The 25,676-nt window shown below is 45.7% G+C and overlaps 1 protein-coding gene across 2 annotated transcripts; it reads left to right on the forward strand.

Annotated features, from left to right (window-relative positions):
- Positions 1-1,930: 1,930 nt before the first annotated feature.
- LARP6 (La ribonucleoprotein 6, translational regulator) lies at positions 1,931-23,426 on the forward strand. 2 transcript variants are annotated; one of them, XM_017548154.2, is made up of 3 exons: positions 1,931-2,264; positions 18,534-18,744; positions 21,869-23,426. In XM_017548154.2, the coding sequence occupies exons 1-3, from the start codon at positions 2,065-2,067 to the stop codon at positions 22,931-22,933; spliced, it is 1,476 nt and encodes a 491-aa protein (XP_017403643.1). In that variant the 5' UTR covers positions 1,931-2,064; the 3' UTR covers positions 22,934-23,426. The 2 variants fall into 2 exon arrangements, with proteins under 2 accessions (XP_017403643.1, XP_017403644.1); XM_017548155.2 differs by lacking the exons at positions 18,534-18,744; positions 21,869-23,426 and adding an exon at positions 4,379-4,677 and having other exon boundaries at positions 1,964-2,264.
- Positions 23,427-25,676: the final 2,250 nt, after the last annotated feature.

Genomic DNA, 25,676 nt, shown 5'->3' on the forward strand with positions numbered 1-25,676 from the left:
ACCTGAGACGAATGTGAGCCATCATTGTGGGTAGGGATAATAACCCCTGATGTCTTTGCCACACAAGATGGCTTAAATGAGATCAATAACAGGTATCACTTAGTGAAATTCAGGAACTGAAATGATCAGACTAGAAGATGTGGTGGCTGCTGCAGCTCCGTCCTCTTGAGCCTCATCACAGGTATGTGCAGAGGATCCACAACCTCTGTAGCCCTGGAGGGAGGTTCACAGCTGGCTGGAAAAAGATGTTGTCAACCTCTTGCCTCCTCCTTTCCCAGTAGCTCAGATCCAGGGCTGTGAGCTGTTCTGGTGCAGAAACAGCAATAGCACCAAAGGTCTCTCTCACTTCTTTTACTTACTTATCTTAGGACCTCTTCTGTTAAAAGAGAGATCCAACAAAGAAAGGGACACAGATTCTAGTATCCTTAAGAAGAGGGGCTGTCCTTGCTGGGCCCCTGGATCTCTCCCCAGCCCTGCCCAGACACCCAGGACCCTATACATGATGTTCTCTTACAAGGACACTTCCCTCGAGGATCACTCATTTCCTGAGCATACCCTGACTTGCTTTCCTATATCAAAACAAATGTATTGGTCCAGCGTTCTGTTGTTTTGGCGTCTCAGTGTGGCAAATTAATATGATAAATTATAAGACTAAATAAAGAGCTACATGAAAGCAGATTCAGGTCTCATTCATTTCTTTTTTTCTCTTTCTCTCTTTCTTTCTTGTTTTGGAGACCAAGTCTTGCTCTGTTGCCCATGCTGGAGTGCAGTGGCGCTATCTTGGCTCACTGCAACCTCCACCTCCCAGGTTCAAGGGATTCTCCAACCTCAAACTCCCAAATAGCTGGGACTACAGGCGCTTGCCACCACGCCCAGCTAAGTTTTCTTTTCTTTCTTTCTTTCTTTTTTTTTTTTTTTTTTTTTGTAGAGACAGGATTTCACCATGTTGGTCAGAATGGTCTCCATCTCTTGACGTCGTGATCCGTCCGCCTCGGCCTCCCAAAGTGTTGAGATTCCAGGCGTGAGCCACCGCGCCCAGCTGGTCTTATTCATTCCTCTGCTCCTGTTCCTAGTTTCTGGGTCACATTTGGAGGGGCGAGATGGAACCCAATCTGAAGCCACACGTGTAAAGGTGTCAGCGTTTTAGAACATCCTGACATTTCAACAGCTGCCTTTCTTCATTCAACAAATATCTGAGTGCCTACGATGTGCAGGGCATACTCTATACTTCGGTGAACTTCAGCATCACCTAGAGGGCTTCTTAAAACACAAAGTTCTGAATCCTAGATTCTGACTCAGGAGGTCTGGATGAGCCCTGAGAATTCAATTTCTAACAAGTTCCCAGGTGCAGCTGATGCTGCTGGTCTGGGAACCACACTGGGAGAAAAACTGATACAGGGCACGGCAGGCAGGAGCCAAGCCCCTGACCTCGTAAGACGCAGTCTAGGGTGGTTATTCTGCCAAAGAGCCTGACGGTGGAGATTTTCTCATCTTGGCAGATCCGCGGGGGAGACGCGCAGGAGGCCTGGGAGCCCCTGCAGCTGTGGTCTGTGCCTGCCCACCCCCGGAGTCAAGCCCAAACAGAAGTCTGCTGCGCTGCGCCCATCCCTGCGGCGCCGAGAAAGGAGGCGCAGGAGGAGGGAGCCCTGGCACCTCCTCTCGGGCTGGGGCCCCGCCGGCAGGGACAGGACGGAGGGAGGGATCGGGGGTCGCGGGGATCCTTCCGGGACGGGCTTCCGCGGGAGGAGCTCGGGAGAGCCGCCCTCTGCCTCCGCGGCCCCGCCTGCGCGGACGCTCCGCTAGCGGTCGGGGTGGCTGCGGCGGCGCTGCGCGGCGCGGGGCGGGCCGACCCCTGTCCCTCCCCCGGGCCGAGCCGACCCCTGTCCCTCCCCCGGGCCGAGCCGACCCCTGTCCCTCCCCCGGGCCGAGCCGACCCCTGTCCCTCCCCCGGGCCGAGCCGCGGGCGCACTCGCTCCGCCCCCGCCCCCTCGTAGGAGTCGCTGCCGCCCGGCTGGCTGGGCCTTGAGGCGCGGGAACCCCGGCGTCGCCGCAGTCCCGCGAGCCATGGCCCAGTCGGGCGGGGAGGCTCGGCCCGGGCCCGAGACGGCGGTGCAGATCCGCGTCGCCATCCAGGCGGCCGAGGACGTGGACGAGCTGGAGGACGAGGAGGAGGGAGCGGAGACGCGGGGCGCCGGGGACCCGGCCCGGTACCTCAGCCCCGGCTGGGGCAGCGCCAGCGAGGAGGAGCCGAGCCGCGGGCACAGGTAGGCGCGGCGGCCGGCCGGGAGGCGCTGGGCCCCGAGGGGGCGCCGGGCCGCGCGCGAGTTCGGGTCGCTGTCTGCGCGCGGCAACTCCGCGGGCAGAGGGGGTTGAGTCGGCCCCGCCTCCGGGGAAGCAGCTCCGGGCCGAGCCCCTGAGTCAGAACCGGCCCCTGGAAGCAGCCGGTGCCCCAGCCAGCACCTTCATCACACCACCCCCCAACCCGAGGATCCCAGGGCTGGCAGCCGCGATCTGAGGGGCCTGGACGTGGGGATGTTCAGGGATCCAGGAGGAGGACTTTCCCGGGCCATCCTCGACACTTCCTCCTCTGGAGGGGGCATCCCCGCTTTGGGCTCCCTCAAGACGCCCCCCCAACCCCCACAAAGTCCATCTCTGCCTGCCTTTCCCTCCTCTTGCGAGTGGTCCCATCTACCCTCCACTGCCATCATCGCCCTGCCTTTCCCAGTCGTGCTGGCTGCGCTCAGTCTCCAGGTGGTAGCAGGCCAGGTACAGTGGAGACTTGCTGATGGGGGACTCCAGGAGGGATTTCATGGTGATTTGAGATGGATACTGGGGCTTGCTGCTTTACATCCTCCATCCGGGGGGATTCCCATTTTCAAAGCTTTTCTCACCCAGCCTTTATGCTTACATCATCATCTTGCTGTCTTGTGGGGATGGGTTCCTGGGTTTTGGAGAGTTTAAAGCTGCTATAGCACCTGTCTAACCTTGCCCCGGGTCCTTAGGCACATTGGCTCCTGTCCACTAATGCCCAGGCCCTTCAGGACTGGAGTTTTGCTCCCGCTGTTGAAAGGAGATACGACATAGACATCGACTCGGGAGTAGGGAAATGAGAGAACTCACACATTCGGAAGGATGCTCTCTCTTCTGGGACCCTGCCCCAGGCGTTTAGCTGTTAAGGTTCTGCAGGATCGTCCTGGCAAGCGTATGTCTTCTTCATTGGAAGAATACTCAAGGGTGGAAGAATGCGGGGCGCAGGGCCATTCTCTGTTAGTGCCTGACCCTTCCCCAGGTTAAAGGGTCAGACTTCTGGACCCAGAGGTACCGGGCAGGCCAGTAGAGACAGTTGTTAGGGGAGAAAAGTCAGCCCCCAGGGTAGGGTAGGAAAGCTGGACCACAGTGTAGGACACTATGATCAGTGCCTTATGATACAAGGCCTAATTTGTTTAGCTCTGTGCTGAGTACCAAGAGCGTAAAAATGATGAACCCATAGTCACTGACAGCTCACAGTCTTGAGAAGGCAGTCGCCTACTCATAATTTCAGAGTATGTAAAATAGCCCCGAGTGGTTTATCCCTACAGCTTTATTTGCCTGTGACAGTGGAAAATAGCCATCCCTATCCTGAGGGCTAAATTTGTGAGATAGTATCATTAGCCAGGATGAAAGCCCTACTTCTGTCTAAGGCCTGGAAAGATCCCTTATGGAGGTCTAGGAGAAAGGAGCCTCAGCCTGGGCAGGCCTCTTCCTGGAAACCCCTCATGCTCTTCCTCCAGAACTGCTCAGCTCCTGTGGCTTGAGTCTCAGCAAGTGTTCAGTCTGAAGCACTTCCTGCTGCCTCTTGGCATAGAGTTGACCCCAGATAATCCCTGGGGCTCTTCAGGGAGCCAACAGAGCCCAGCCGGCAGGCACCCAGAGCCCAAGGAGATGTAGCCAAGAACAAGATCCACGCTATCCCCTGTTTGGGCCCAGGCTCACATGGCAGCAGCCATGTGAATGTTCTCAGCTCCTGGAGTCTACAGGAGAAAGCCCAGATTCCTCAATCTGCCTGTTAAGATGTGACGCCCACTCACATCATCTCCTCACCCCATTGCTTCCTTCCCTGCCCGTCAACAGTTCATGCTCCCGTGATACCGTCTAGTTCCCTCAGCACAGGGGGCTATTTGGTGTCTACATGCCTCTGCATTCCCACCTCTAGGTCCTCTGATTGACTGATTTCTCAACAGCCTTTAGAACTTCGCTGCCTCTTCTCCACCACCCCCAATCCCCATCCCAGGGCTGGCTGTATTTTTTTTTTTTTTCTTCTCTGTTGCTGTAGTACTCTGTGCATTTGATGCCTAGCACTTACCACAATCGTGATTCTATAATTGTGTCTCCCTCACAGAAATAGGAGCTCGGTGAATTCAGGGACCATGCTGGCTTCATTCGCATTGGTATCTTCAGCACCTAGCCCAGCATCCAGCACATGGCCATATTTGTTGACTGAATGCGTATCTCTATCATCACACTCACTCCGTGGTGTTGAGAAATTTGTGTTTCTCCTCCCCTAGACAGTGAGATCCTTGAAGGCAGCTGCCTTATCTTAGTCCTCTTCGTATTTCCATACCTAGCCTGATACCTGGCTTACACTAAGGAAAGAGAGAATAAATGAACAATAAAGAAAACTCTTTACAGCCTCTAAAATGTTTACTGAGGCCGGACGTGGTGGCTCACACCTGCAATCCCAGCACTTTGGGAGGCCAAGGTGGGAGGATCACGAGGTCAGGAGTTCGACACCAGCCGGACCTACATGGTGAAACCCCGTCTCTACTAAAAATACAAAAATTAGCCGGGTGTGGTGGTGCACACCTTATAATCCCATCTACTCAGGAGGCTGAGGCAGGAGATTCTCTTGAACCTGGGTGATAGAGGTTTCAGTGAGCCAATATCACACCACTTCAATCCAGCCTGGGTGACAGCAAGACTACATCTCAAAAAAAAAAAAAAAAAAAAAAATTCATTAATCATCTCCCCACATCTCATTGATTAAAAAGATGGCTTTTCTTTTATTCTCACCTTTTTAACATAAAAATTTTCAAACATAAAGAAAATTTGAAAAAATAGTGCTGTGAGCATTCATATACCCATCATCTAGATTTTAACAATTAATATTTTGCCATATTTGGTGGATGGATATGTAATGTATGTGTTTTCCCCCCGAACCATTTGATGTATGTTGTACACAAGATTATACCTTAAATACTTCATTTTGTAACTCCTAATAATGACACTCCCTATGAAGCCCTAACACTATTATTGCAACTGAGAAAATTAACTATCATTCCCTAATATAATCCTAAAGATAAGCTAATAGCCACGTTCCACATTCAAGATTTCCCAAATTGTTCTACAATTGTCTTTTACAGCTGTTTCTTTTTTCCCCTCAAATCGGAATATGGTCTGGGTTGAAGCATTTGCTTTTTATGTCTCCGTAATCTTTTAATCTAGAAGTTTCCACCACTTTTTTTCCCCCTAATGCCTTGATATTTTGGACAGAAGAGGCCAGACATCTTGTTGAACGTCTTACATTTCGGATTGGTCTGGTAGTGTTCTCACACTCTGATTTAACTTGCTCCTGAATACCATGTGCTTCTTATAAACTGGAAGTTAGGGCTAAGGTTTTGATCTGATGCTGTTTAAACATTTTGGCGAGAACGCCTCGTACTTTATACCTGGAACTTTATGTTACATCAACTCAGGAGCCATCGCACCTTTAGTGATGCTAAATTTGACCTCTCGATTAAGGAGATTTCTCCATCATACAGGTTGGCTTTCCCTTTGCAGTTAACAAGTTATTTGTGCGCTTCTCATTCTCGGTTCTGTTAAGTTGATGTATCACATACGTATCTATATGTAGATCCATGTGTGCATCCCAGGGATAAATCTCACTTGATCATGGTGAGTGATCCTTTTAATGCGCTGTCAAATTCAATTTGGTAATATTTTGCTGAGGACTTTTATATCTATGTTCATCAGGGATGTTGGCCTGTTGTCTTCTTTTCTTTATCTGGCTTTAGTATCAGGGTATGTAATTTAGTGTGTGATTTAGTATGCTGGCCTTGTGAAATGAAATTGGAAGTATTCCCTCCTCTTCAAAGTTTTAGAAGAGTTTGAGAAGTATTGGTATTAGTTGTCCTTTAAATGTTTGGTAGAATTCAGCAATGAAGTCGTCAGGTCTTGAGCTTTTCTTACATAAGAGATTTTTGATTCCTGATTCAGTCTCCTTACTCGTTATTGGTCTGTTCGGATTTTCTATCTCTTCATAATTCAGTCTTGGTAGGTTGTATGTTTCTAGGAATTTATCCATTTCTTCCAAGTTATCCAATCTTCTTGCAATATTCTTTCCCCAGTGACTTTTCACCTAATTATTTTAGCATCTATTGATGATCTTTACCTAAGTTGGTTATTTCACTGGGGATTGCAAATCGATGATTTTCTCATATTCACATTCTTAGTACATTTATTAGCTGGCATTGCTCTATTTTTTTAAAAAAAGAGCTTTGTTTCATCATCTGTATTAAACAAAAGTGTCTCCTAAAGAGGCAAAAAAAAAAAAAAAAGCTTAATAATTTCCCTTTAATTACAGTTTTCAAAGAGATCACTTGATATAATAGTCACTAAATAATTTAAATGAGGGCCCTTCCTCACGCTCATACTCTCCCTATTTCTCCGATTCATGGATTTGTATTTATTCAATTTTTACTCATTAGTCACAGTGATTTTTGGCGCTCAAAATGTCTATATTGCAGCTAGCAGAACCCCTTCAAGTTGGCCTTCTTGTGTCTTTCTGTAACATGCCCATTAGTCTTTAAGCACTCCCTTGCTTTCTGGTACTGGATATTCCAGGCGTAATTGGTCCTTTCCCTGCCTCAGTCATGGAATCCAGACATTTCCACAGGAATCTCTGTTTTTTCAAATACTAGTAAGAAAGTCTTTAGAAACCAAGATCTGGAATTAAGAAAGCTAACTTCTACCAGGGAATTGTTGCTTTCAGAGCCTTTCAGTGGACAAAACTAAGAAATGTATGTTTTTTAAAAAACACTTATATCAATAATTCCTATTCAAATTTAACGTTACGGGGTTTGCTGTTTACTTCTTTGATTTTTTATATGGAAAATCTTGATTCCTAATAGCGTTAACATAATTACTTATTTTCTTTGTTCTATAACGTGTAAAAATGCTTGAAAATTGTAATATTAAATATTAATATGAACAATAAAACCATTGAGCCACCTGTTTTTCATTTAACAACACAATCTTCTAGGTCCCGTTTTATTTTTTGCCGTGATGTTTTAGGGACATTGCACAGGCTGTCTTCCCTGCTTTGGATGGTAATGATGAAAGTCTGTACTTTTTTTTGTGTATGTGAGACAGAGTCCTGCTCTACCAGCCAGGCCGGAGTGCAGTGGTGCAATCTTGGCTCACTGCAACCTCTGCCTCCCAGGTTCAAGCGACTCTCCTGCCTCAGTCTCCCGAGTAGCTGGGATTACAGGCTCCCGCCCCCATGTCCGGCCAATTTTTCTATTTTTAGTAGAGATGGGGTTTCACCATGTTGGCCAGGCTAGTCTCGAACTCCTGACCTCAAGTGATCCGCCCACCTTGGCCTCCCAAAGTGCTGGGATTACAGATGTGAGCTAACACCCCGGCCTCTGCTTTTTTATTAATACCAATTTTGTGTCAGACGTAGAACTAAGTGCCTTATATATGTAATCTCTATTCCACACCACAAATCATTATTATACCTGCAGTGACATCTGCTAGTTGTATATCCCTTTCCCAGGCCCAAGGCATATACCAGAACAGCATGGCAAAAGACAGGCTCAGAGAGGGAGGTCACGTCTCTGTAATAAATATATTAGAACCCAGGGGCCGCCCACGCATAGGATGTGCCCCCTGCTAGCAGCAACCAAAATATGGTTTGTAAAAGGGTGATGCCTTTAACAAAGTTGAGAACATACCCCTGTATGTTTTCAGTCTGTCTCAGTGAAGAACCTTTATCTCTTGAATCTACCCTGGTGTTTTTATATTACATTATCAAATTGCCCTTTTTGAACCATTCATTATCTTGTTCTAGAGGTGAGTCAAAAGAAATTTCACACAGACGGCACCTGGACCCTAGTGTTTTTCATAAATGATGTTTCTCTTTTGTTTTTGGTACCTTCCTTATTGGTGTCCACCATTTTCTTGGTCTTGGTGGTCAAAATACCATGTTCCACCGTCTGCAATGATAGATGATGAGTCCGAGAAATCATTCCTGGATTGAAAGTTGTAGTGAGGGTCTCATTACTCCACCATCTTAGTTTGGATATTTTCCTCTTGTAGGGTATCATTTGACTAACTGCCCGATCAGTGTAACCAGATTAATTTGATATTTTATGAGAAAAGCAGCCTTGGATGTTTTATGCTGCAAATCATTTTGTTTCTCCACATCACTTACAAATATGATACACCTGTAATTTCAGCACTTTGAGAGGCTGAGGCAGGCAGATCACGAGGTCAGGAGTTCGAGACCAGCCTAGCCAATATGGTGAAATCCCATCTCTACTAAGAAAATACTAAAATTAGCCGGGTGTGGTGGCACATGCCTGTAGTCCCAGCTACTCAGGAGGCGGAAGAGGAGAATTGCTTGAACCTGGGAGGCGGAGGTTGCTGTGAGCCAAGATCATACCACTGCACTCCAGCCTGGGTAACAGAGTGAGACTCCCTCTCAAACCTAGTGTGTATTTTCAACAGTTAATAATTAGATGGTGCCTTTGCATTTTCTAAATCTAAATAGATAAAGCAAAAGTCTCAAAAAAAAAAAAAAAAAAAAAAATTAAACACTGATTCCTGGAACCCAATTACCTGTTTTAAAATGTACCCCTTTATTTCAACCCATTTCTCACAGGTTTATAGCTATAATAATAGACCTCATCACTCCCAATTTACAATGTTTTATTAAAAAGCAAAACCTTAAGTGTAAAACTTTTTCAAGCCTCCTTGAAAGGCCACTAAGAACATAGTCATCAGAAACCATACTTCCTCCCTCAAAGGATCCTGATACGTATGATTTGACCTTAAAACTATTTACTCTACATTGGTGATACTTTTAAAATTCCCATTATGTGCAATGCTGTGGGGTAATACTATAATGAAAGAGACCAGCTTGAATTCTACTCTCAACTTAGTGTTCAGGCTGTGAATAAAATATGCACACAAGTAGCTATAATACAAATATAAATAAGTGTTGGGAGGAGTAGAAATGATTTTTTTTCCCAGCAGAATTGCATTTGAGATGGACCTTAATGTGTGACCAGAGTTTAGACCCTAGAGAGAGGAGCAAGGCATTCAGAGACACGGACAGCATGCACAAAGGCACAGGTCCAGAAAGCTTGTGACACTTACAGATGACTATGTCTTTCTGTTTGTTTAGAGTAAAGGATCTGCAAAGAAATCGATGGAAATAAGTTACAGCCAGATTCTAAATGAATCTAAATAAGGATCTGAAGACTTTGTTGGTTTATTTCTATTTTTATTTTTATTTTGAGACAGAGTCTCACTCTTGTCACCCAGGCTGGAGTGCAGTGGTGTGGTCATGGCTCACTGTAGCCTCAACCTCCTGGGCTCAAGCAATCCTCCCACCTCAGCCTCTCAGATAGCTGAGACTACAAGTGTGCACGACCATGCCTGGCTAATTTTTAAATTTTTTGTAGAGACAGGGTCTTGTTATGTTGCCCAAGCTAGTCTTGAATCCTGGCCTCAAATGACCCTCATGCCTTGGCCTCCCAAAGTGCTGGGATTATAGGTGTGAGCCACCTTGCCTGGTTAGGAACTGAAGACTTTGAATTTTATTTAATAGGAAGTAGAAAACCTTTTATTATTATTATTAAAGTAAATCAGTGGCATCAAGTAAAGCAGTGGCATATTCTAGCTGTTCTTCAAAACATGTAATATGGCACAGAGTGGAGGAGGCTGTAGCCCAAAATATAACACGGGAGGTGGCAGGAGGTGGGAAGACAGAACACTAGAAAGACTTTAGTTGGGAAATATCCCAAAGATGCACGAGTAAAAAGGGCTGCAAATATCTGAAAGGTAATTTAAATTCTTCCTTTAGAACAATTTCCTACCCTCTCCGTCTGCCAGTGAAAAGTAGCAGGTATTTTACTTTTAAGGAAAAAGAAAGACACAAGATTATTTTCTAAAGGAATTGAATGAACTCACTACGGAGATCTAGGAATGAAAAAGCAGAGCTGGTAGTGGCAGCGTAAAGCCTTCCCCGTTTGAGTATAGCCCCCGGCTTCATGATTCCCTGCCTGTTCACCCTCATGGGAAGCCTGCCACTTGGCATGCCCCACCTGTGTACATAGAGCCATCTAGGAACAAAACCAATGGGTTTGTACAACTGCAGAGGGAACCCATACAGCCCACCAAGAAAAAGCAGCATGGACCTTTAGTCTTCAAAATGAAGTTTAACTCTCCACACCCTAACTGTGGGCTGTGTACAGTGACTTTCTTCCAAAGAGTACAATATGCCGGTGGGTATAAAGGGAGTAGTTTTGGCCAGGCGCGGTGGCTCACGCCTGTAATCCCAACACTTTGGGAGGCCGAGGCGGGTGGATCACAAGGTCAGGAGTTTGAGACCAGCCTGACCATCATGGTGAAACCTCATCTCTACTAAAAATACAAAAATTAGCTGGGCGTGGTGGTACACGCCTGTAATCCCAGATACTCAGGAGGCTGAGGCAGGAGAATTGCCTGAACCTGGGAGGCGGAGGTTGCAGTGAGCCAAGATCATGCCACTGCAATCCAGCCTGGGCGACAGGGTGAGACTCCATCTCAGAAAAAAAAAAAAGGTGGGGGGAGTAGTTTTACAAGGGAGAACCCAGACAACGCTACCTCAGTTAGGTAACCAAGGTTAACATCCACAGTGGTTATTCATGTTGATAGCATGTACCCTGATAGGATGTGCTGAGAATGGAAAATTTACCTCTGTGGTCCTCCTCCCAAAAACCCCATAATCCCAATCTAAATCATGACAGAGATCATCAGAAAAACCCCAATTGAGGTTTTTTTTATTCCACAAAATACCTAACCAGTACTTTTCAACACTGTCAAGGTTATCAAAAACAAGGAAAGCATAAGAAACTGTCACAGCCAAGAGAAGCCTCAGGAGACATGACAGCTTCATGTATTGGGGTGTCATGGATGGGATCCTAGAACAAAAAAAGGGACAACAGGCAAAAACTAAGGCTTTTGCTAATAATAATATATAATGAACTAATTAGAATTAATTCATTGATTGTAACACACATACCATACTAATGGAAGATACTTAGAGCAAGCCTGGGTGTGTATATATGGAAACTCTCTGTATAATTTTCACAACTTTTCTGTAAATCCAAAACTATTCCAAAATAAGTTTATTAAACCCTTTAATCAAGGAAAAAATGAATTATTTACTAGTCACATGACAAAAATCAGTGGCACGAAAGTTAAATGGAAGAACTGACCCCAAAGGATACAGAGGTGATGATGTTGAAGCAAAAGACTCAAAAATATATACTCCAGCTAACACCCTGAGAGTGAATTTAGGATACTGCATCCACAAAACAAGAGTAGGAAGCTCTTAGAAGGGAATGATCTCAGTACCAAAAAGAGTTCTTAGAAACTAAATACATAACTACTAAAATTTAAAAATTCAGTAGGAAAGGTTAGAATATAATGTCAAGGAAATCTCTTAGTGTGTAAATTACAAACAAAGGCAAAGAGAGATCATATGAAAGAAAAAATAAACATAGGGGGCCAATCCAGGTGGACAGTCAACTAATAGGACTTTAAAACAGGAAATGTGATCTTAGCAAATGACTTAGCCCTGTAGGGAACAGTGTTTACATAGTCATAATAACAAAATATAACTGATTGGCATTCAATTTTCAGTATGTATCTATAGATAAAATATAGAATATTAGTTACAGAATAGAATGAAATGTTATGAATCATGGCAAAATGAAATAAAAGTATATCTGATGCAGTATGGAAGGTTGGAAATGGAAGGTGAGGTAGAAGGGAGGGTGGAACAGTAATGCTCATTACTGCATCTTATGTAGCAAGGAATTGAAAAATGCTTTTTAATGGTTATGGAATAAGAAACCACTTAAAGTATGTTATTTTAAAACTCAAATAGGGCCGAGTGTGGTGGCTCATGCCTGTAATTCTACCACATTGGGAGGCTAAGGCAGACAGATCATATGAGGTAAGGAATTTGAAACCAGCCTGGTCAACATGGTAAAACCCCATCTCTACTAAAAATACAAAAAACTAGCTGGGCGTGGTGGCTCATGCCTGTAGTCCCAGCTACTTGATAGGCTGAGGTGGGAGAATTGCTTGAACCCAGGAGGCAGAGGGTGCAGTGAGCTGAGATTGCACCACTGCACTCCAGCCTGGGTGACAGAGTGAGGCTGTCTAAACAAAACAAAACAAAACAAAATTAAATTAAACAAAAACCCCAAACCCTGAATGGAAGGCTAATAGAAGAACCAAAACTAAAAGAAAATTTTAAAACTTGGAAGAAGGGGTTCTTTAGGGACATAAGTGACCCCAAATCCTCATTTTATATAATAAGACATGAATAGAGAATGAGTACAGTTGGCAAGTGTGAAGTAGAGCTGTAAGCATATTTTATAGAGCTGTGACATAACTCTCCTAAGAACTAAATGGTCGATGAGAAATTACCTCTAGGAAGGAAGGGTGAAGTGGGAAATTCTTGGTTTCTTTGTAAGTTCCCTACTATTTTATTTTCATTTTTGCTATGTTTATCTAATACTCTAATTTTTTGGTGTCATGTTTTGATGAGCTATTAATAGTGTTCATCAAGGGAAAGGCAATGAGGATGGTTGGAATGGTAAAGAGAGAACAGATGGGAGACCCTGCACCATGAAATAAGCACTTTATAATTGACTAAATGTGGGGGCAAAAGAGAGAGTGAAAGAACACGTCCTAGGTCTTGAGCTTAAGTGCACGGAAGAGTGAATAGGGAAAATAATTGGCGGGGTGAATCGGAAAGGAAGTTATGTGGTTGTCACAGGATGGTTGTAATCAACAAAAAGTTGACAGTATTCATATTTAAAGGATATGAACTTAGTATTCATAAAAGATATGGTACCTTTTCCCTTTGAAAGGCTATTACACAAAGAGGGGACAATGCAACGTGCTCCTGGATATAACATAGGCTTTGCAACTCCCCCAAGACCTTTCTCTGGAGATGCGCAGTTGCTGCTGACAGCTCTCATGCAGAGGGTGGAGTCCTCCAAGCACAGGAAGTTCACGTCTGCACTCAAATAGGGGTTTATGTCACTTCCACAGTATCACCCACCTGTTCTGGAATCTCTGGCTATCTGCTTCTGCTCATTGGGTGCAAATAATTGATGCAGAGTCACCCCTGATACATTATGGATTGTCTACTGTGAGACTATGTGAAAAGGCCAACTTGCCAGATAGAATGCCTGTCGATAGGTCCAGGCTTCTGCAGAAGGTGGTAAGTTCGATTGCGGACATATTTAATCTGCTGCAACATCAGATTGTCCTAGTGGAAATGTCTGGCATGCAATTAGGAATTGAGGCCGGGAGCTTAGGAAGGAGAGGAAGGTGTGGGGTGGACAGGCTGGAGGGTAGATTTGAATTTGATGAGCTTATAGGAGCTGAAGTGTAGGATAAAGTGTCAGGGATAGAGTCTTGGGTAACATCTACACTTAGGAATAGGGAGAAAGGCCAGGCATGGTGGCTCACACGTCATTCCAACACTTTGGGAGGCTGAGGTGGGTGGATCACTTGAGGCCAGAGTTTCAACACCAGTCTGAGCAACATGGCAAAACCCGATCTCTACAAAAAACAAAAAAAATTAGCCAGGCATGATGGGACATGCCTATAGCCCTACCTACTTGGGAAACTGAGGTGGGAGGATTGCTTGAGCTTCGGAGGCTGAGGCTGCAGTGAGCTGTGTTTGTGCCACCACATTCCAGCTTGAGATGACAGAGCAAGATCTAGTCTCAAAAGAAAAGAAAAGAAAAAGAAATGGAGAGAGGAGAAAGAGGAGACACAGAGGGCAGTAAAATGGGGAGAAGAATCAGAAAAGAGTAAGTCACATAATGCCAGGGTGAGAATATCAACAAGGAGGTGGTCAACAGTGTCAGCTCCTGCATCTGGGGCAAGAGGACTGTGTGAGGCAGTTCTTGCATTGCTGTAAAGAAATATCTGAGACTGGGTAATTTCTAAGAAAAGAGGCTTGATTGGCTCTTGGCTCTGCAGGCTGTATAGGAAATAGGGCACTAGCGTCTGCTTCTGGGGAGGCCTCAGGAAGCTTACAATTGTGGTAGAAGGTGAAGGGAGAACAGCACATCACATGGCGAAGGCAGGAGCAACAGAGTTGGTGGCGGGGGTGGGGGATACCACATACTTTTAAATGACCAGATCTTATGAGAACTCTCTATCAAGAGGGCAGCACCAAGGGAATGGTGCTAAACCGTTCATGAGAAACCACCCCATGATTCAGTCACCTCCCGCCAGGCCCCACCTCCAACAGTGGGGATTACAGTTCAACATGAGATTCGGCTCAGACGCACATTCAAACTATGTCAAGGACCAAGATGCAGAAAAGACACCTGGATATGGCTACGAGTTCTTTGATGGATGTCTAGGGACACAGAACAAGCTGGAGTGAAGGTTGGGGGAAGGGAGAAGGGGTTGCCCAACAAAGGTCTAGACAAGCTTGATTGGATGAACTCCATCTTCTCCATCCAGTCTGAGACAGAATTATCCGCAGGCAGTAAAGCAGACATGGCAGGCCTTGGGAAGATTAGGAAGCTCTGGAATAAACATTAGATTAAGAAATCATACTGCCTTCCTTCCATTATGATAAAAAATCTGCAGGTAGATAGTTGTAAGAGCTGGTTCAACAACTCAGTAATGTCAGGGCCAATAATATCAGCAAATCAGGCCAAGCCGATTCTCTTGGCCTTCTCCTTATGGTAGTAAAATGGCTGCTACAGCTCCAACCATCACATCCACATTCAAAGCAGATAAAAGGGGAAGGGCAGGGTAAAGAGATTTTTCACTTATATGTTACTGGTCATACTGGTCATAATATTTAGTTTTTGTAGCTTCTAGAGTTAAGAAGGCAATTGAGAAGGTGTTCACTATTGGATGTTGGGTGAGTCAGCTTGATGTCTGATTTTTGTCATCCCACTTTAACAAGACTTTAAAAAATACTTTAAAATTGAGTCTCCCTATTATTTTCTTCACTATACATTTTTTTTTTTTTGAGTCAGTCTCACTCTGTCACCCAGGCTGGAGTGCAGTGGTGCGATCTTGGCTCACTGCAACTTCCACATGCCAAGTTCAAGGGATTCTCCTGCCTCAGCCTCTCAAGTAACTGAGATTACAGGCATGCACTACCACGCCTGGCTAATTTTTTGTATATTTAGTAGAGACAGGGTTTTGCCATGTTGGCCAGGCTGGTCTCAAACTCCTGACCTCAAGTGATCCGCTCACCTCAGCCGCCCAAAGTGCTGAGATTCCAGGCGTGAGCCACCATGCTAGGCCTCCTCACTATACATTTACCTTGAGACATCACTAAGTATTATAAAAACCATTCCCAAGCTGCCTACAGGCAAATAGCTAAAACTCTTTATTTTTTAATCAACCAATGCCTGTATTTTATACTAATTATAAATTGTGAATTTGAAAAATCGTTAAATAGATTTATTTACTTTTTTTTTTTTTTTTTTTTTTTTTTATGTGTTTTTTTTTTTTTTTTTTTTTTTTTTTTTTTTTTTTTTTTTTTTGAGACGGAGTTTCACTCGTTACCCAGGCTGCAGTGCAACGGTGCGATCTCGGCTCATCGCAACCTCCACCTCCCGGGTTCAAGCAATTCTCCTGCCTCAACCTCCTCAGTAGCTAGGATTACAGGCACGCGCCACCATGCCCAGCTAATGTTTTGTATTTTTAGTAGAGACAGGGTTTCACCATGTTGACCAGGATGGTCTCGAACTCTTGACCTCGTGATCCACCCGCCTCGGCCTCCCAAAGTGCTGGGATTACAGGCTTGAGCCACCGTGCCCGGCCCAGATTTATTTACTTTTTTTCTTTCCTGCCAGAATATTCATTTTCCCCTCATTCTGAGTATTCTACAGTTGCTGCTTTTCTTTTTTTTCTCCTGAGGCCGAGAGCCAACGAGAATTTTGTTGAAGGACATATATGTTGTATGTGTCTTTTCTAGCTTTAAGCAATCACAGTAACAAGCCTGTTGACATTGGTGGTCCTGACGCTGAGTTGCTAAACCAATTCTTGTAACTACCTACCTGCAAATGTTTGCCAACTTCTCATAATGGCATCAGTTATGCTGTGGATAATCACTATTCTTTAAATATTTATTGGTTTGAAATGGTTATAATCCCCTTATGAAAGATTAGCCTTCCTAAGGAAGCTCTGTCCAGGATTGCTTTGGCTTATTCTTGTTACCTAATGTTCTCAGGGGGAGGGAGAGGAGGAAGTCTACCCAGGTGGAGCTGCTGGTGGTCATGGGCTTTATAAAGACGGGCCCCGGTGATGGGATTGTGTTTCCAGAGTCTATTGCAGGGCCTCGGCAAAACACATAACATATTATGTATGCTCGCCTTGGAGACAGAGGATGTGAGTTTAAATCCTAGATCTGCCTCTTATGAATGAGCAAAGGAATTTATCTGTGCCTACTGAGCTTTAAGGGTACATAAGGCAGTCCTTGGATATTTTCATGTATTAATTCATGGACTCTTTACAACACTCCCAGGAGGATAGGGACTTTCATGATTCCCAGTTTACAGATAATGGAGCTAAAGTGAGATGCAGTGGAGTTCCTTGCTCAAATTTACTCAACTAATAAATAGTGGTGTAGGTTGAACATCCTTCATCAAAAAATTCAAAATCTGAAATGCACTAAAATCAGAAACATTTTGAGCACCACCATGACACCACAGATTTAACATGGGTTAAAAACTGAGATAGTGACACCTTTGCTTTCTGCCAGTTCAGAAACTGTTTCCTGCACAAAATTTTTTAAAATATTGTGTAGGATTCCCTCAAGTTAGCTGTATAAGGTGTATATGAAACAAACGAATTTGCGTTTAGAGTTGGGTCCCATCCCTGAAATATCTCATTATGTATATGCAAATATTCCAAAACCTGGAAAAATCTGAAATCTGAAACACTTCTGGTTGCAGGCCTTTCGGATAAGGGATACTCAGTCTGAACCAAGCTTTTGGACCCAGGCAATCTTCACTCTAAAGCCAGGACTCCTAAAGCCGGCAGCTGGAGGAAATTACACTGGTTCATACCTGAACTGGAGCCCTGAGAAGCAGTGATCATGTGTCCACATAGAGATCATGTCACTGCACTCCAGGTTTTGTCCCCAACCAGCTGAAAAATCAAGCTTTTGTTCTTTAATAAATATGGAGGATCTTACTGAAAAGTCAAATAACTCCACTATACTGTCTTCTAGAAACCAGGAATTGGGAGGGTGGAGTAGAGAAGGAAGAATAAGAGAGCATGTGTGAAAAGCATTTTGCCGTGGCAGAGTGCCACATACATGTCAGCAGATGGTGTTATTATAATAATCATTATTCTTTTGAGACAGGGTCTCACTCTATTGCCCAGTCTGGGGTGCAGTGGTACAATCTTGGCTCACTGCAACCTAGACCTCCCAGGCTCAAGCTGTCCTCCCATCTCAGCCTCCCAGGTAGCTGGGACCATAGACATGCACCACCACACCTGGCTAATTTTTTTGTTGTTTTTTTTAGAGACTGGGGTCCCACTGTGTTGCCCAGGCTGGTCTCAAGCTCCTGGGCTCAAGCCGCCTGCCTCAGCCTCCCAAAGTGCTGGGACTACAGATGGGAGCCACAGTGCCCAGCCAGTTATTATTTTTATGATCCTCCATACTTGTTAAAAATGAAAGATTGACTTCTTAGCTGTTTGGGGGCAAACCTCTCCCTCTGTGGCCATGTGACCCAGTATCGTTTCCTGGGGCTGCCGTAACAAAATACATGAGCTGGGTGGTTTAGAACAACAGATATATATTGTTTCATGGTTCAAGTGGCCTGCAGCTTGAAATCAAGGTGTTCATAGGGTCGTGCGCCCTCTGAAAACACTAGAAATGGATTTGTTCTAGGCATCTTTCCTCGCTTCTAGTGGCAGTCTTTGGCGTTTCTCGGGTTTTGCTACATCAACCCTATCTCTTCCTTTGCCTTCATATGATGTTCTCTCTGTATGCATGTCTGTGTTCAAGTTTCCCCTTTTGATAAGGACCCTGGTTGTGTTGGATGAGGGGGTCCACCCTACTCCAGTGAAACCACATCTTAATTAATTGCATCTGCAATTACTCCCATTTCCAAATAACATCATATTCCAAGGTCCTGGGGTCAGGACTTCAACGTATGAATTTTGTGGGGGGCACAGTTCAACCCCTAACACCCGGTGTCTCCTTCTGGTCTCAGTGGCACCACTGCAAGTGGGGGCGAGAATGAGCGTGAGGACCTGGAGCAGGAGTGGAAGCCCCCGGACGAGGAGTTAATCAAGAAACTGGTGGATCAGATCGAATTCTACTTCTCAGATGAAAACCTGGAGAAGGATGCCTTTTTGCTAAAGCACGTGAGGAGGAACAAGCTGGGATATGTGAGCGTTAAGCTACTCACATCCTTCAAAAAGGTGAGGCTTGGTTCGCAGAAGTTGCGTCAAGGATTTCAAGTATGTTTTGCATTGTGGTTCTACACATTTTTTTTTCACTCTCTTGAAACCTGATGACGAGCAACTTTTAAAATTAAGTCTGTGCCTGAAAAAGAGAAAAATGACTAGGAGAAAGGATTTAGGATTGTTAAGAATATACTCCCACACTGTTAAAAGGGTCCTGGAATTGGGACAAATCTCAGCTGGGAGCAGTTATGAAACAATATTACTTGTTCTTAGTAAAGTTCAGGCACTTTTGCCAGGCAAGTGGGCGGCCAGGAGGGTGCTGTACCAGGACAGAGGGACTCGGAGGCCTTGAGAGATACCTACCAGTCCTGAAATTATATGAAATCCAAGCTTTTCATTTGTCAAGTTGAATAAATAAGGGGAGAACTCTCAAAAATGAGCCTTCCCTAAGACACACATCCTCTGCCTGCGTGACGCCATCATCCTCATCTATACAATAGGGAGATGAGATTTGTAATCATTGCTGCCATCTGGGCAGCAGACTGCTTGTCCCTGCCATATATAGATCCAGTGTTTGAGCTGTGTACTGTCTACCTCCCAGAGAGTTGACAGACTAGTTGGAATAAGAACTCTGTGTCTCCCCTGGGGAAGTGCATTTACTAGAATGGAAAAGCACCACGCGGCCTGTTGCATAACGGGATGCGTAACAAGTGGGTCCCGGCCAAGATGTCTGTGTACTTTGTCAGAGAGCACTGGAGGAAAGCTTTTCTCCTTGGAGCTCTTCCCTGCCTCACCCACTGGTGTACTCTGCCTGGCCCTCTTGCTCTTTTTCCTTTATTCATTCATCAAATATACTCATTGTCTGCTGAGTGCTATGCTAGGTGCAGGATGTACAAAATGAAGATGGTACTCCCCTGTCCTTGACAAGTGCACAGTCCAGTAAAGGAGAGGGAGCTGACAGATTACAGTCTGACCACATACAGTAGGACAAAAGAGAGAACACAGTACTGTTGGGAGCTAGTTGATCAGAGCAACTAACCCCGCCTGAAGAATTGAGAAGTCATCCCAGAGAAAGTGACATTGAAATAGGATTTTGGAGGATGAGTAGGAGTTTTCTAGGCACAGGGGAATGGAAAGGATATTTTGATGTCCAGAGAACAGTGAGCAAGCTTTCATGTGAAAAGTGTTGGTGGGGGATCCTAAAATGAAGCAGCCAGTGGAATTACCCTGCACATCTCTTTATTCCTCCCCAGGGACCCCAAGAGTCAGCTTGTTTTGCTTTCCTCCTTAAGCTGCCACTTACGGACCCATTTAGGAATGTTCTTTATTGAAACCTGGCTGCAGAGTATAGACAGACTCCCTAACACCTCCAAAATCAGAGCAAAGATCCTTTTCATTCTGAAGGATTTCCTGTTAATCACAAAAGGGAAACATACATGACAAAGGTAACAAACACAGGGAAATTACGTTTCTGAAAACTTAGAGTTCTTCTAGCAATTGCAGGAGGATGAAAGCTCGCCGGTCTCTTTTCCAGGTGGTACCTGGACCTTCGTTATGAATGGTCATGGACCCAGGCTTAGGATGCTCGGACTGTAACCGAGACTTCACAGTGGACCTTGCTTCTGGCTCAGAAGAGATGTTCAGCCCTTGCCAGACCCTGCTTCTCTTGCAATGAGATGTGGTTCCCTATAGAGCACCTGCTTTCCCAAGGTGCTCCTAGTGCAAGCTTCAGGCTTAGGAAATTGTCTCTTTTTCTCTCTTGAGTGCTCCCTCCCTAGCTGTTTTTGGAGAAGGCTCCACTATGTTTCACCCCGCAGTGAGCCACTGCCTGGCTTTCCCACAGCGTCACGCTCACCTGCAGTCCTCAGCTTCACCCTTTCTGGATTCCTCACGGACTCCATCCACCTGAAATCTGACGCTTTGCCTGGGCCTGCTTCTCTGTACCCTTGGCCCATGTTCTTCTAGCAGCCTAAGTCTGAGCCATTTCACCTAGAGGCCACAGACTGCAGTGGACAGTGCTGTCTCTCGAGGAGCCTGTGTGCCGTAATGGGTCTGCCAAGGTTTCCCATCCTGCCCAGTGAGTGAACCTCTCCTTCTTGAGTTTCCTGAAATTCCTGTTTTTCACTCAGAGGCACCTGGAGTTCCAGCTCTTTTGCAGAGCCACTACGTAGGTCTGTTCTCAGAGGACTCAGGGGGCTCTCGCCTTCCCAGGCTCAGGTTACCCACCCCACCCACCTTCACTCTTTCCTTGGGATGACTCATTCCCCCTGGCATTCCCTTCACCGGAAGTGGGCCTCGAGAAAATTACTGTTTAACGGTATAAATATAGCTTTCATCCACTGCAACATTGATACACACAATTTCCACCAACAGAGGAGGAGGGAGGGATTATTTCATCATTCTTAGTAAGGCCCAAGTTGGATTTAATTTCAAGTTGAAATAGTCCCTGTCATTCTCAGGAGATATTGCAGTGAAATGTGAAAGATCTTTTGGAAACTTCTCTGTATCAAATACAGAAATGCAGAAATACTGCTTTAGAGAAGGATTTGAATGTTAAAATCTCCAAATCCTATCAAAATGATAGCATGTAATATGCACTAGTGATAGCACATGATTATTGAGTACTCACTGTGAGCCAGACACTGTTCTGTTTTATACGTAGATGAGTTTGTATATGTACATGTGTATCTTTGCTCATTTAATCCTCAGGACAGCTCTTTGAGATGGCACTGCTAACATCTTCATTTTCCAGGGCAAGTTGACGCACTAAGAGGTTGAATAACTTCCCAAGTCTCACTGCCAGCTAGAGGTGGGCCTTTGGTTTGGGTGTACAACAGCCTTGTTCCAGAGCCCGCAGATGTAACCTCTAAACTTGCTCAGAGTGTTTCCATTTTTATGAAGAGTTCTGTTGGACAACACTGCTGTGCTGCCCTTGTTTGAAATTGTAGGAAGTGTTTTCATTCACGTATCCACTCACTAGATTTTTGAGTGTTTACACATACCACATGTGATTCCAGACACGAGAATACGGGGGATTCTGGTGTCACAGGGACAAGGAAGTGAGGGAGGGAGATTATGGCATACACAAGGGTGGGCAAGAACGTTAGATACTATTTCAGGTTTGTTTTATGATCTGCAGGTGAAACACCTTACACGGGACTGGAGAACCACAGCACATGCCTTGAAGTATTCGGTGATCCTTGAGTTGAATGAGGACCACCGGAAGGTGAGGAGGACCACCCCTGTCCCATTGTTCCCCAACGAGAACCTCCCCAGCAAGATGCTCCTGGTCTATGATCTCTACCTGTCTCCCAAGCTCTGGGCTCTGGCCACCCCCCAGAAGAATGGAAGGGTGCAGGAGAAGGTGATGGAACACCTGCTCAAGCTTTTTGGGACTTTTGGAGTCATCTCATCAGTGCGGATCCTCAAACCTGGGAGAGAGCTGCCCCCTGACATCCGGAGGATCAGCAGCCGCTACAGCCAAGTGGGGACCCAGGAGTGTGCCATCGTGGAGTTTGAGGAGGTGGAAGCCGCCATCAAAGCCCATGAGTTCATGATCACAGAATCTCAGGGCAAAGAGAACATGAAAGCTGTCCTAATTGGTATGAAGCCACCCAAAAAGAAACCTGCCAAAGACAAAAATCATGACGAGGAGCCCACTGTGAGCATCCACCTGAACAAGTCCCTGAACAAGAGAGTCGAGGAGCTTCAGTACATGGGTGATGAGTCTTCCGCCAACAGCTCCTCCGACCCTGAGAGCAACCCCACATCCCCTATGGCAGGCCGACGGTACATGGCCACCAACAAGCTCAGCCCTTCTGGCCACCAGAATCTCTTTCTGAGTCCAAATGCCTCCCCGTGCACAAGTCCTTGGAGCAGCCCCTTGGCCCAACGCAAAGGTGTTTCCAGGAAGTCCCCACTGGCAGAGGAAGGTAGACTGAACTGCAGCACCAGCCCTGAGATCTTCCGCAAGTGCATGGATTATTCCTCTGACAGCAGCATCACTCCCTCTGGCAGCCCCTGGGTCCGGAGGCGCCGCCAAGCCGAGATGGGCACGCAGGAGAAAAGCCCTGGTGCCAGTCCCCTGCTCTCCCGGAAGATGCAGACTGCAGATGGGTTACCTGTGGGGGTGCTGAGGTTGCCCAGGGGCCCTGACAACACCAGAGGATTTCACGGCCATGAGAGGAGCAGGGCCTTTGTATAAATACCTTCTATTTTTAATATCAGCTCCACTGAAAACCACCTTCAGTTTTCAAGGTTCTGACAAATACCTGGCATGACAGAAAGGAATTCATTCCCCTTCGAGAGATTTTGTATACATGTGGACTTCTTAATTTATCTGTCTATAACATACATAAATCGGTACGCCATGGTTGGAAGACCGCCTTCTAGTTGAGGACTCCTGTTCTTCCCAGCATGGCCGCTCTTTGGATGATGCCTGACGTGTGAGTGTGATGGACCCGAAGGGCTGTGGGATGGAGGTTCCCTGGGGAAAGTCTGACAGCATCTCTCTTTTTTGGTATGGAGTTTTTCCCTTCAGTGACTGAGCTGTCCTAGATAGGCCGTGCTGGGGCTTCCTGAGAGTCCGGGAGGGTTCTCTTGTGTAACAGCAAGTAGCTAAGCCGACAGCATGGTGTCTTCCAGGACCCAATCAATGTTACCTGTCAAGTAAATAAATAATAAAACACCCAACCGGAGTGCTGACTTTGAGGTTATAGATCGTGCCTGACAAAAGTCTGTCCCTGTCTGACAGAGCTGTGGGTGGTATGTCACGAGGCCCTGAGGAGTTTAGCAGAGACAGTTCTTTTCTTTAAAAGAAAATTTAACATTTTTCTTTATGGGTACATATTTATGGGGTACAGAGTGATCAAGTCAGGGCATTTAGGATTCTTCACGATACCCTAGGGGAGCCCCAGGGCTCTCTCTGGGCTCCTGGCACCCTGAGAGGTATCTTATCACAGTGAATTTCACCAAGCAAAGGCAGCTGGGTGGATACTGAGGATGTACAGTCCAGGACCTACAGCACTGACCTCACATGGGAACTTGTTAGAAATGCAGATTCTCAGGCTGACCCCAGGCCTAATTAATTAGAAAATCTGGGAGAAGGGCCTGAAATTTGGATTTTAACAAGCCCTGCAGGTGATTCCGATGCACGAGAGAGAACCGCTGGACGGACAAAGGCTGCAGGACCTGAGGTCAGTCCGTTTGACCCCCACATCTCTCACTATTTTGTGACCTTGAGAAGGTTACTAAGCCCTGTGAACCTCATCCTCTCCCTGTGAAGTGAATTGCTTTGTCATGATGTCTGTGTCTGGAATGGGGCTGGCGTTCCATAAATGTGAGCTCTCTTTCTTTCTCACACGGGTTAATGTCTGTTGTCACCAGGAGCTGCCGTGGTGTAGCAGAAAGAGCCCCAGCCTAGATTCCAGTGTTGGCTTATGCGCTGGCCCTTTGGTGGGATTTAACAGAGCTTGTTAAGAATTACTGAGCAGTGATTAGGTGCCAGGGGCTATGCGAAGAGCTTTCCATGCGTTATCTCATGTAATCTGCCCGGCAACGACGAGAGAAATGTTCAGGTATTATCTCTATTTTATTCCAGACTTTACATGGGTAACTTAACTTGTCTAAGGCTTAACAGCTAGATTGGTAGAGTTGGGCTTGAACCTAGTGGCCTGGCTTTGGAGCCCATACTGTTTAACCACTAAGTGTACTCAGCATTTCAGATCTTTACTATCCACATTCAAAAAAGAATCCACCATAAAAGGTGCTAGTATCTTTTCAGCACCTTCCTATGTGCTAGGCATTTTGTTAGACACATTTCATTTACTCTCAGTGTCCATTATAAGGTATTATGATGCCAGTTTCACACACGCAGCTCCTGAGGCGGGACAATAACACCTCAAACTTGTGAAATGGACAAAGATAGTGTATCCCAAATGATACGACTCTACACAATTTAGCAGGTGATTATTATCTGGATAGTGGGAATCTGTGTTTCTTAGGATGAAGAAGAATTCCTATTAACTGGCAAATGCCTCCAGGAATATCCTGGATTTGCCATTTTCACCACTACCAGCCGTAGGTAGCCTGAAGGCTTGTACCTGAACCGCCAGTTCTCCTGACCTTGGGCCGTGCCAGGGCCCCTTCCAGCCCCGCCCTATGCTTCCCTCCCTGACTGCTCCCATCACTCCCCCGCCTGCTCCTTCCCTGTAGCCACTCCACCTGCTCCCTGGCGATCGGGCCATCTGGGCTTCACCAGCCCTTCTCAGCCTGTGACATTCAAGGCTATTCCACCCTATTATGCCTGTTACACAAGCCACAGCCCTATTTTTAGATTAACCCTCGTGGATCATACTTACTTTTAAAAATACCTACACCCTCATCTTTACATGTGAATACAGGTGAACTTGGCCTTCCTTTGGTCATATTGCCCTGTGTGACATTATGAAAGAACACTGGGCCGGGCACAGTGGCTCACGCCTGTAATCCCAGCACTGTGGGAGGCCGAGGCGGGTGGATCACGAGGTCAAGAGATCGAGACCATCCTGGTCAGCATGGTGAAACCCCGTCTCTACTAAAAATACAAAAACATTAGCTGGGCATGGTGGCGCGTGCCTGTAATCCCAGCTGCTCAAGAGGCTGAGGCAGGAGAATTGCCTGAACCCAGGAGGCGGAGGTTGCGGTGAGCCGAGGTCGCGCCATTGCACTCCAGCCTGGGTAACAAGAGCGAAATTCCGTCTAAAAAAAAAAAAAGAAAAAAAGAAAAAAAAAAAGAAAGAACGCTGAATCAGGGGTCAGCAGATCTGAGGTCAAGGCATGGCTTTTCTACTAAATAACTGTGACCCTTCAGCAAGTCATTTATTTTATGGGTTCACAGTTTTCTCAGTGAACCAGTGAATAACAATAAGATGTTCCTTAATTAAGGACATATGTGCAAGTGCTTTCTG

Source organism: Cebus imitator, unplaced genomic scaffold (genome assembly GCF_001604975.1).
Source record: "Cebus imitator isolate Cc_AM_T3 unplaced genomic scaffold, Cebus_imitator-1.0 Scaffold203, whole genome shotgun sequence".
Taxonomy (NCBI): Eukaryota; Metazoa; Chordata; class Mammalia; order Primates; family Cebidae; genus Cebus; species Cebus imitator.